Raw genomic sequence first — 12,640 nt, 5'->3', positions numbered from 1 at the left:
CATCTGAAACTGTATGTTAAGATAGAGAAGGGAATTTTAAAATCCTAAAATCAAGGTCAAGAAAAGTTATAGAGCCAATTTCATTGTAATCTCAATTTGAATTTAGTAATAATGCAAAAAATTTGAGTTTAAATTAAACCAATGCAACTACCAACACTATTACGTCAACTAACCAATCACAATAATGTTAAAAACTAGACAGGAAACTATTCAGTATGTAGCTCTGATGCACAGAACTGAGTTTTTAAGGGATAAATCAGTGACTGAAGAGGGACTTTTAAAACTTCTAAAATCCCAATTTTTCTCATTTTTTCAGTCTTGTGTTTCAACACTAAGAGACTAATTTCAAGAGCTGAAAACACTTTGGAATGGGCCACACAACTTGTGTTATTCTACTTTTGCTGACGATACATGTGTATTCGTAAATAGATGATTCATGACTGTATGTTAAATATGCAGCCAGGATACAATTAGCTTGGCTGAGCAGGGAGAAACAGCTAATATGTCTCGGTCTTAGGGTAACAAAACCCAGCTACCAGCATCTCTAAAGCTCATTATTAACAAGATACACACTGTTGGTTGGATGAGATGACAAAAGTTATATTAAATGAGAGATTGCAGTTTTACATGTGGTTGGACAGAGCTGCAGAAGCTGTTTACACTCAGTTTCAACTGTATTAAACCGAGTTATTGCACGAGAAAAGTAGGCCCACACAATGGCACGAGGTTGACAGAGACGTTTTTTAAATGATACCTCAAAGGTACATCGAAATGGGGGAAAGCACCAGGTGCTGAGGAAGGTAAATTAAATTAAATATTTACATATCTGAGGCTAGAACCTAATTACCAAATCAAACAATGAGTGGGTGTCTCCAAAGCAACAGCTTTCTGGAAGGGAGAGATAATAATCCATTACTCTGCCTATACCTTTGTGTTTTTACTGTCAGTACAGCTGCCTTTACAAAGTACGTACTGTTGCACATGGCATGCTTACAGTGTGGACACACTACTTCATCGTAACATCGTGCCTTAAGCTTTGACTGTCTTGCTCATATATCCATCATGGTCTGTACTGCAAAATGATGGCTCAAGCTTGTTACATAACATATGTGATGCATCTTTCACTGTGCAGAGGTTTGTGGGTCACAACTGCCAGAGAACCAGCTTGTGCACTGCAATATGAGACTGAATGTACTTCTGGTATTTTTGCATTGGGACATAATAAATGTTTTTGTGGTGTGAGTATTGAAATGTACCCGTGGCATCTCCTCCAGCTGAATCTGGGTTGGTCGGTAGTTTTTCTTTCTCTTGATGTGACATATATCCAGTGTGTATCTCAGGTATTATTTAATAAATGACTTATTCAGCCTACTGTCACTGTGTTGACCTCAATTTGTTATGGCAAAGCACATCAACAGATACAAGTCAATGGTAACCCGGACAGAGGATGTATTTCTGCATGCCTCTACGGAAACCAGCCCTAGAGTCAGACTGATTTCCTGCTCCTTTGACCCCTCACCTCCTCCCAGGTGTCCAGCAGCATCACATCCTCTTCGTCCAGGTCACTCTGGTCAAAGTCGTCCACTTCCGTCATCCTAAACTGACCCGTCTGATTGGAGCATTCAAACAGCCGGGGACTGTGACGCGGCTCCTCCGTCTGCAGTCTAAAAAAACACAGACATTTCCATCACAACAACTGCATAATCTGCCCTATTTTTGCGCAGGGGGGCAGGGGTGTTTGCTGCATTTCATTGGCTTCCGATGACATTGGGCATATCCCACTGACCTTGATCTAAAAATAATCCATGCAGATTTAAATGTAAGCTTATTAATGGTGCAAAATATGATTAAAGGGCCTTTTGGATAAAATCTGAAGTCCTTGTTAGTGGGTTATTATAATGGGTGTATTTTGTTTTCATGCAACATGCCCTAATAAATAACAAGCGCTGGGTTGAGTGCTCATCTGGCTGAAAAATAAACCTAACCAGCCAGATGTATTGTTCTGCAAGAAGTCAAATCTCCTAAAATTTGTGCCACAATACTCCCCCGAATGTTTTTGTGTGATGTTTTTGCTTTCTGTGTTTACCTCTTATCGCTGGCATATGGAGCCTTTCCACCCAAAGCTACCCAGAATTCAGCTGGCTCCTGGCCCTCCATCACCACCTGCTTGTCCTGCCTGGACAGCACATCAGAGATGGCTCTTCCCATCACCCTCTCATCCCCGTTGCAGCCCTGGAGACGGACAGAAGCAGACATCAAACACACATCATCAAACACACATTGATTTTGGTGAAAGCGCAGACGCACAAATGCAAATTTTTGTCATTTGAAAGAGGTTCACACTGAGCTCTTGCAGCTTGCTGTGCAACTCTACAGCAAGATACCTACCTTTCCATACCACAGGTAGCATTTGTGGTCAGTCTTCAACAAGAACACGTCATTGGTGTTGAGAGAGGAGGCTCTCGAAGGCACTTCAGTGGCCTTAGTGTTCATTTCACTGGTTCCTCTAACCTGGAAAAGCCTGGCAGCAGGGTTGGGGTTAACCGCACCAGGCCGGCCTGTACCTCCCTTTAAACACACACAGACACAAAAATACACATAAAAATACAGAAAAAGCATGCAGATATATCCCTGTTGGATTCATTTTTACACGATTTCTTACTGGAACACTTCCATTTGAGAAGTGAAGCGAGCAAAACAAGCAAAATATTGACCTCTTTTTGCATACAAGCATTTCTAATCCAACCAAAAAAATCTTCCTCAGTGTAAAAACGCACCTCAAAGATGAGGAGTTTGCCTTTGAAAATAGCCAGGAAATGGCGAGGCTCCTTTCCCATGACCACTCTGACCTGCACCGGGGCTCCATTGTACTTGTTATCAATATTGACAGCCTGGTAGGCGCATGCTGTGATCTCATCTGTAGTGGCATGACGGCCCTGATGTGAGACAGACATAGATCATGTAAATACAGTTTGTCAGAAGCAGAGGGAGAGATAAACAGGAAATTGAGATGACACAGACCTGCCACATGTAGAGGATGTGTTGCAGCTGGTGCGATCTTTGATATGAGTACAGCACCAAATAGCAGTCTCCTCCGTAAAACTGTCCATACGTACTTGGATCTACTTCGGCAAGTTCCAGATTCTCAATGCGCCACACCTGAGCAGTTAAAAGAAATAAAGCATTTCTGAGTTTTCTTTCTCATTTGGATCTTGACACTGAAGTAAGAAGTGTATGTATATCTGTATTTTTTCAGACCTTAATATCTCCAGAAGCATCGTCCACCATGCGCTGCTGTGCTGCCAGATCAGGACGTGCATGAAGCTCCATCACATTAAACTTCACCTGTTCAACTTTAGCTGTGTGGAGAACCAAAGTGCTCAGCATTAAATACATGAACTCAGATTTTTAGATTAAAAATAGGAAGACTCAGATGTAAATTAAGTATTACCTATCTTTCCGACGCTGTACGTGGCGCCCAGACCCTGAGTTTGTCCTTTTTCTCTCCAGGATTTGAACAAGTGCTTGAACATTGCAGACTCTCCTCCCTCTGACATCACCTCCACACTGGTGCTCGGTGGGTAGTTTTTGGCTTTAATATAGCCCTGGTAGAAAACATTAATGTACAAGATGAGGTAAAAAAAACACCTGTAAATGCTAGTAAAAAGATCATGTTTTCATAATGTCTAAGGGGGCAATGATTCTGGCAAAAAGAAGACAATTATGTTTGTCATAAAAAACAAGAATTCACACATTTAATTTGTCGTATTGACCTAAAGAACAACAGTGAAGAATATCAAGAGGTTTTCTGAACTTTTATCAGGCTGTAAACTCACCACTGCTCTGTTCAGGGCTTCTCGTCGCTCTTCCTGGGAGGCATGTTTGCCTTTCCAGACCATCACACTGGAACCTTTCTGGTCCAAAATATAACAGTCCTGACAACCAGAGAGAAAGAAACAATGAGCAATGAGACAGGATTCATTTACTTCAATGACTAAAAACCATGTTTGAAGAATAAAAGTAAACACTTACACCGGAACGCAGCAGGTCTTGTGTCAGAGGCTGAGTGGCCACTTCTTGAACCACTAGATTCCCACTATTTTCAAAAACACTGAGGAGACGAATGAGGAAATCAGTGTATGATATTGTTAAATAGCCAAAAATATTTCCAAACTGTTGTGGCAGAATTGTAATGTATCAACATGGTGTTCTCACTGGTAGAGTCGGACGCTGTTGTTCTGCGCCAGGTTGGGTTGGTCATCAGCAGTGGCCGGTTTCAGCTGAGCAGGCTTCTGGCCGAGAACAGTCGTCATGACGTTCATCAGCTCTGGTGAGTCTCGTTCATCTCCACCCTCCACGACACCAATCTGAGCCCGACCTCCTCGCTCCCTGTCACGGATGTCCTGAGCCAACAAGACCGCCTGGAAAGAAAAAGAAGACACAAAGTTGCATGAATAAAACCTCTTCAAAAACAAGTCGTGAATTATTTAGCCGAAGCCTCTGACGATTTTTCTGAAATCCTCCTGAAATAAAATCAACATATTTCATAACAGCTCCACAACTGTGAGGCCAAAATGAACAAAAATGGGATTTATGAATAAGAGACACTTGGGAGAATTTCAAAATACAATCAGTGTAGGTCAACATTTGGAAAAACTGCCTCAAAATTCCATCTGACATTTTTATTTCTGCCTAATCAAAATTGTAAATTACAGAGTAAACAGCATCCATGTTCATCGATGGTGACCTCTAAATATAGCAGCAGGTTGCTTTTTAATAACAGATACAGTTTGGTCCTGGTACTGGAACCTACAAGGTAGAAATATTTTCTGCAGCACAAACTAAATTCAGAGGTTCTAAATAAAATCCAATCGATTTTTTGCACAGGAAAACCAACATATTTGACAGAAATTCTTCTTTAATGCTTACAGACTACAACAGATACAGTAATTGACTTGAAATTATAAAATATATCTACAACACGCTAAGATTGATGTCATTACTTAACCCAGAAATTGTCTGGAAATTAGAATATGGAAACACATATATTCAGTTAAAGCAAGCCTTCATTTTGTCTTTTATCTGTGATCGGCTGTTACTTTCTCTTTGTTAATTCTGTTCCCTTTTTTGTTCATTAGCTTTACATTTCATGCAAGCTAAACACATAGATCCATATACTGTATAATGATAAAAAATATTCCAGACAAGTTTCTATATAGTTGTGGGAAAATGATATATAAAAATGTATAAATGATGCACAATAATGTATAAAGGTGTATAAAATTTCCAAGTACCTCACAAGACTACATAAGATTACATTTAGTCACTCTTCTTTAAGATCAGCATGTTATTTATATAAAAAGATATCATAATAATGATTATTTTGATACTCAAAGTATATTTAATCAGCTTTCTTTCAAATTTCAATGCAGTAGTTTCACATATATTTAAGCAATTTTAAGATATTATTGATAAATATATACGGAGCATGATATATAGAATATATATGAAGTTAAAAAAATAGAAATGATGCACAAAAATGTGTAAAAGTGTACAAAATGTTCTTTTACCACACAAGTATACCTGTAATTACATCTGGTCATTAAACCACACTGAAAAATTTTGTAATTCACTTGTAAGCCAGCATGTTGCTTACATGTTTGGAAATCAGCAAGAACAATTCTTTTGTTACTTAAAGCATATTCAATCATTTCTTTGTCAAATTTGAAAGAGGGGCTTTACTCTTGTAATTAAAACATTTTAAGATACTCCTTAAAACACAAATGTACATAATATATATATATATATATATGTATGTATGTATGTATGTATGTATGTATGTATGTATGTATGTGTATATATATATATATATATATATATATATATATATATATATATATATATATATATATATATATATATATATATATATATATATATATATATATATATATATATATATATATATATATATATATATATACATATATATATATATATATATATATATATATATATGTATGCATAAAGGTGCAAACAATTTCCAATTATCACACAAGTGATACTTAAATATATATATATCTTAAATATTAAATATACATCAAGTCATTCTCTTACATGACAAGGTATAAACAATAATGATTCCTCTGACATTAAAGTATATTTAATCAGCTTTCTGTAAAATTTGAATTTAGGACTATCACTTGTAATTAAGAAATTCTCAGAGAGCTTCACTGCTTTAACTTTAGTAAAAGATGTGAGTGCTTCCTGTATCGCTGCTCTGTGCAACCAGTCAGTTACCTTGAGCTTCTCCCTCCTGTTGCTCTGGGGACCGTTCCACTGCACGATGGCTTTGCCCACATCCAGGAGAAATATGTCTCCATTATTAAAGCTGTTCCACGACACCTCCACCTGCACACAAACACAGATGAGAGCTATCAAATACCCTCCTTACAATCAAATGGACAGTAAATATCCCACTGTCATGGCCCTCCTCAGGCAATTAACACCTACTCTGACAGCTACAACAACACGCACGCCATAATTTGCTTAAGAGGGAGTGCTAACACTCCCTTGTAGCGTGACTGTGTGAAGCCTGTGATAGCAGCAGTGGGAGGTAAAGCATTAAACCCTGCTGCAGCCCCTTGCCTGAATTTTTTACTCCTGCATACCTCTGTTGCTGTGACATGCTTCCTCCCTTTGACGTGCAGCAATCGCAGCACGTTGTAGACGTTTGTGTCAACATGGTGAAAACCCGAGGCCACTCCGCCCTTCTTGTAGCTGTGGAGAGATCAGTGTACATTACCAAAGTTCAAGTGTAATAAAACATGAAGGCCAGCGGCGTAAAGGAGGATAAAGGGAAAAGACTGAGAGGGATGTTGTTTGATTCATTTTTGAATCCGTGGAACCATTAAACAAAAACATAATGGAAGGGTGAGGGGTTAATGACCCAGCCATTGAAAACAGTGCTTTTCTTCACTAAGCTTAAAAAAAACAAGTGTATGCTGTGTCATAATCATTTCATACAGAGGGATTAGTGTTGTAAACCATGTCTCAGGAAGATTATAGTGTTTGTGTGAGACTCCTCCTCTTGAGCCGGTCACCAACCCCCTTCTTTGACTCACATCAGGCCATTTTTGAAGTAGCTCCTGAACCGAGGCGACTCGCAGCCCTGCACCTCCCTGTGCTGGACCGGACTCCCACCCAGGAACTCGTCCAGCTGGGTGACGTAGATGGCGGCGGAGCCTTGTTCATCCTGAGAGGAGGTCTTTCCTATCCAGTAGTGGATGTCAATAGACTGGCCTGAACCTCTGTTCTGTTTTATCTGTTAGTTAACAAGAAAACATCAAATTCAAACTTACACACAGACGATCATACATAATTCACATGCCTCAATAATATTGGGGCTCTTATGAAATCAGATACTCACATATAGAACAATGTAACAGTCCCCTTCAAAAAAGTTGCCAAAACCTTGAGCGGGAACAGGAGCCATTTGCATGTTCTGAATAAAGATAACAACACTTTAAACCTCAAACAAAAATAATATTTTGGCATGCTACACTGTTTGCATACAGACAAATACTCGGCTTGGACTCTTCAGTGCTTAGAAACACACTTTGCATGACACAATCTGCTGAAACCACTTGTGTTTTTCAGGAGCTCTTTGTATTTGTGCATTGTGTAAGAACAGTCAGCTATTCTTTAAAGGCAGCTTCATGGAAAAGAAACCACAACGGGGTCAACGCCACACCTCATATAGCAGTGCAGTTGTTGTCTTTGGTCTCATGACGTATGGTTTAGATTGTTCAGTGCATTATTTGCTACAGAAGATGAGGAATCCTTGTTATTTAGTATATAGTAATGTCTATTTTTATTATTCTAGAAGACTTATAGCGAGGAAAATACATGTATAGTGAGGAAGGTACTTTCACCTTGAAACTGCAGTGTGTCAGATACAGACATCCAAGATTTAATATGTAAAATGCTTAAGGAACCAAGTAGTTTTACAATGTGTGATCTGAGCATTGGTATAGAATTACATCTAAACCATTTAAGAACTCAGTAAGGATTCATGGAAAAAAATTGAAAATGTAACTTTGATGCACAGAGAAGAGTTTTTGGGAGTTTAATCAGTGATTGGAAATTGACTTTAAAGCACACCAATGCGACCAGGAATGTCAAAGTACACAGCAATATAAGATGCATGATATTTAATGGAGACCTGACTCACATTGATGGTCCATATCTGCAGGCCCGGTTTTCGGCTGACATTTCGAAAGGCATCTGGCTTGTCATCGCTCATCATTCTGCTGAACTGAAATAAACATAAAGACAAAGCAAAAACAATGAGAATTGCACTGTGTCATTTTGAGAAAATTGAACTTCATATTTGTGTGTGTCTGTGTATTGGATTTATACTAGGAGATAGTCAGGATGCACATATTTCTGTAAATATTCCAGTAATGTCTTGTGTTTTCCCAACTTTTCCGCATACATTTCACCTAAGTTAACTGTCTATTTGAAATGACAGTAATTCATGGAATGTAAAAACATGTATTCAAGCACTGTTGTTAAGTACAGTTATGAGGTACTTTCACTTTATTTGACATTTTCATTGACTACTTATCATTGATAAATATGATAGTATTTAGAGCACTATAGTTATTCGGAAGCTAATCTTACTAACAAATCAAGATTACACAAACAGAGCATATAAATATATACATATGAATCCTTGTGAAACTAAAAAGAATTTCATTTCAGTCACCTATAAAAGAAAAGTGCTACTTATACATCAACATAATTTTTAACAATATCATTCCAGTAATATAATATAGACCCACATTCAATAGGGGTTGTTTTCTCTCCCTAAGAAGTAGTTGTACATCTGATTTCAAATGCCATTTTTACTTTATAAATTTGAACACAGGCTTGTAGAATTTACATGGACTATTTCACATTCTTACATTGGCACTTTCATGTTGTCCAGTTTTTTTTAATTTTTATTTTAATGCCATTCACAGCCTCAGAAACAATAATAGCATATAAGCTTTGATGCAGTTAATTTGTTAGTAGCATTTATGTAGTGTCATTTTTAGCAATCTAATGAAGGAAAGTCCAGTATTGCTCTCTAATATTAACCTCGTTTTTGCTCTGTGTTTGGTCTCAACCAGTGTTTTATCATGTTTACTAGCTAGTCATTGCTATTAGGTGCTTTATAATGTACAGCTGTTTTGTAGCCCTGAGCTGAAATTACAAAAAAAAAAGAAAACTACTATGCACGGATGCTTCATAGCCTTTTTTGCTTAACAAAAATAGCTGCAAAAATGAACTAAAATAATAAATAAATACATAGAGGCTTATCTAGAGAGTTAGAAAACACACATTCAGTTCAGAAAAATATTACGTTTTCAAGGCTTTCACTCATCCTTACAAGTTCCCTATCTTTTCACTGGTAACAGATGTCTCCAAAATGACAAGTGAACCAATTCAAAAGATTGGATCTCTGACAGCAACGCACCTCTAATCCCCCTAATGAGTGTCAGCTTGGCGCCATAGCAACATACAAGTCCTGCAATCAGCGGTGCTTTAACTGCCTCTTGACTCAGATATCAGAAACAACAGCACTGATAAGCAAACACACTGTATCACCAGCTGAGCCAAGAATATAGGCTTAGTGGGGACGCGCTGCATGGAAACAGGCTCGGTGGGATGTTACGCTGCTCGCAACATATCATGAATGCAAATACTGGATCCATGCATGATATGATTGTCAAATAGCTGTAGGGGCTGTGGTTGCAGCTACTCTCCAGAGAAATATCCCAGCTATAATTCATGTCCCGTGTACTGTGCACCTCCAGGTGGAGGAATAAAAGGCCTCGCTGGGCGGTGATTGATGAAGTGGGTGGTGTGAGAGGAAGTGAGATAGATCAGGCCAGCTGGACTCTAGCAGGATCTTAACCACACCCTTCATTAATACTATCAAGACTCTGGTATTCAGGCGGTTGAATAAAGGTGTCACACACAGAACAAACACTACAGCTAGTTGAGATTTAATTAAAATGATAGGGCTTGGGCTGAAGTTGTGAGTCATACTGGAATAATACTGAAATAATGTATGTATAATGTAATATATAAAGAGCTACATCTGTAGCTTTAGTGTGAGTAAAATGAACAGCAGCCAAAAGTGTGCTATAAGTGAATGTTAAATCGGGGTGTAGCAGAGTTCAGAGATGTCGAAATAGAGCCATAGGGTCAAGCAACTAGATAGCATCCATCATTTAGATAGATAAATGTAGCCTCCAATAAAGAGCCCAGGGTGTGGTTAACTGCTTATTAACTCGACTTTTAATTTGTAACAGGAAGCTTGTGTCATTTTTTCATTTAAACGTAAATTAAAAAGTCTGCTCCGCTTGTGTCAATTTGTTTAGTGCTGCTCTGTGTGTTTAAATTGTAACCAGCCGAGAGACTGCAAGTGGAGGTTAACATTTATATTCAATATCTTGCATTTAAATGTATTTTCCTGTTGCTGTATTCATATCTTCTGAGCATGGCCTTTGACAAGTGGCTAAAGAGAGGCCGCACCCTGCAGGTATTTGTACTCCACATATCAAGTTGAGGCTCTGATAACAGCATTTCGTAGTAAAATTAAACAGAGAACAGTAGCAATATAAGAGAAAGTATAAACAGCTGACTAGACTGTTGCTTTATCTCCTCAAAGAAAATTAAATCAAAGCTACTTTGAGTTTAAAACACATCATCATATTTTTATCTGATGTATTTGTTATTTAAAAAATTGTTGAAATAGTATATTATCGAATCAAAAATGTGAAACATCAGGATGGAGAATCGATTTATTATCTATTTCCACTTCTTTAATCTAATCAACTCCATTGCATTAATGATTATGAAAACTTTCAATGGCGACCCTTGTTAATGCGAATCAACCTTTGTGCTTTGAAATCTGATCTGCATCAGAATAACTGTAAAACAAATAAAACATAAGAAAAGATAAACTGGAGATCAGCTATGCTTTCATTACAGAGACTGGAAAAACTGGTTTTCTATTAATTAACCTCAGCTGTCCTTTCACTCAGCAAACACAATGACCGTTGTTAATGCTGCACAGTACATCCTAATGTGTCTTTTTCTAGGTCATGTGTAATCAAATACAAATAAAAAATGTATAGTTAAAGGATATCTTCCTACACTGATGATAATAGAGATGTTTTTCTCTCTAAATTGTGGTGATGCGGGTAAATGAAATGGACAGAGACCAATTCAAGAAGCAGAAAATGGGTGTTACTTAAGTAAAAGGATGGTTCTTACCTGGTGCTGCGTCTGGTGTAGTGAAGGCCTCGAGGTCTCCTACAAGTTGTGGAGATAGATTAGTGAAATTACATATAAGATCAAGTTTTCAGCTGCCTTTTCCTCCTTTGTGCAAGCTGGAGTGAGTGAGGCAGAGAGGGGTGGATGTATTTGTCTCCACACCCAGGTATGAACACACCTGCAATTTCCTGCCTCGATATTTACAATACCGCAGCAGTGAGTACGCCTCTGCTCACCGCTTGTGGAGACTCTGGCTTTGGGCTGAATGAAAGGGAGCCAGGACACAGTCAATGATATTTCAGAAAACCATTCACAATTCCTCGACTGCGACGGACTCCAGCATCACTCAAGCTCCTGATTGCACTTTAAGTAGCCAACTGGAGTTGTGTTTATGTTTGACGGAGCCCTCGGCGGCACAGCGGGTATTACAGGGGCCACTTGACACCAATTATTCATTTCACAACTGTTACAACTAGCAGATGGGGGGATTGGACTCGAGGAGCTCTGAGTGGTATTGGAAAGGAATCAGAGGCTTTCTGTGGCTCAATCTCTCATTCGTGCCTACTCACACTTGGAGGAAGAACGCTTGACATTATTGAAGGTTTTACAGCTCTAGGCTTTGATCTCCCAGTGGAGAAGGCTCTGGCAGCTTGTGTTTACATTTGTTTGCTAAACGTGAAGATGCATTAACATGCTGCATCTGAAGTGATTTGAAAGAATAGATGTTAATTATTAGCCGAGCATTGAATAACATACGAAGATACAGATAAATGAAGATCAATAAAAGTGGGGTGGTTACTTTTATGGCCATAAAATGTCAGATCCTGTACAGGAGAACTCATCGAGCCTTCAAATGGCAAATGAAGGTTCCTTTAACACTCAAAAACCAATCAAATCTCATATGCTGGATTTTTAAAAAAGTATGTGAACAATCTGTCAAATTTGTTGCAGTCAGTAAGTGAATCCTGCATAAGGCTCCTTGCCGAAGTTCTCTATTCTGGGATACATAAATTACATTTGTCTTATTTAGTTCACACACTCCCTGCAAGGGAATCTAAGCAACACACTGTTGCATAACTAACCTGGTTTACTAGTAAACCAACAACTTTCAACGTTAAGCAAAAAAAAATAGTTTTTCTTACCCTTGACCACGACCTTTCAATACTGAATTCAATCCTGGACTCCATTGTGAAAATAAGATCATTCAAAACAATGCAGCGAACTTCATTCCCCGCATAACTTGGAGGACAAGTGGAAGGTTAGGAGGGAAAAAGGAGAGCAAGAATTCTTCAGGCTGGAACAAAAGTCT

At 38.3% G+C, this 12,640-nt stretch overlaps 1 protein-coding gene across 2 annotated transcripts in view; it reads right to left on the bottom strand.

Annotated features, from left to right (window-relative positions):
• vill (villin-like) overlaps positions 1-12,640 on the bottom strand; it is a 15,837-nt gene extending 3,197 nt beyond the window's left edge. Inside the window, exons 1-17 of one of the 2 annotated variants that reach the window (XM_023266311.3) lie at positions 12,474-12,640; positions 11,332-11,370; positions 8,234-8,317; positions 7,430-7,504; positions 7,125-7,324; positions 6,672-6,780; positions 6,301-6,411; positions 4,216-4,421; positions 4,033-4,111; positions 3,837-3,935; positions 3,452-3,605; positions 3,259-3,359; positions 3,022-3,159; positions 2,778-2,936; positions 2,389-2,568; positions 2,087-2,232; positions 1,520-1,664 (exon numbers count right to left, since the gene is read on the bottom strand). In XM_023266311.3, the coding sequence (XP_023122079.1) occupies positions 1,520-1,664; positions 2,087-2,232; positions 2,389-2,568; positions 2,778-2,936; positions 3,022-3,159; positions 3,259-3,359; positions 3,452-3,605; positions 3,837-3,935; positions 4,033-4,111; positions 4,216-4,421; positions 6,301-6,411; positions 6,672-6,780; positions 7,125-7,324; positions 7,430-7,504; positions 8,234-8,317; positions 11,332-11,370; positions 12,474-12,518 (2,070 nt within the window). In that variant the 5' untranslated portion in view covers positions 12,519-12,640. The remainder of the gene's footprint in view (positions 1-1,519; positions 1,665-2,086; positions 2,233-2,388; positions 2,569-2,777; positions 2,937-3,021; positions 3,160-3,258; positions 3,360-3,451; positions 3,606-3,836; positions 3,936-4,032; positions 4,112-4,215; positions 4,422-6,300; positions 6,412-6,671; positions 6,781-7,124; positions 7,325-7,429; positions 7,505-8,233; positions 8,318-11,331; positions 11,371-12,473) is intronic. The other variant, XM_023266312.3, reaches the window with a different exon arrangement.

Source organism: Amphiprion ocellaris, chromosome 22 (assembly GCF_022539595.1).
Source record: "Amphiprion ocellaris isolate individual 3 ecotype Okinawa chromosome 22, ASM2253959v1, whole genome shotgun sequence".
Classification (NCBI taxonomy): Eukaryota; Metazoa; Chordata; class Actinopteri; family Pomacentridae; genus Amphiprion; species Amphiprion ocellaris.
This window is presented reverse-complemented; position numbering and strand designations above follow the sequence as displayed.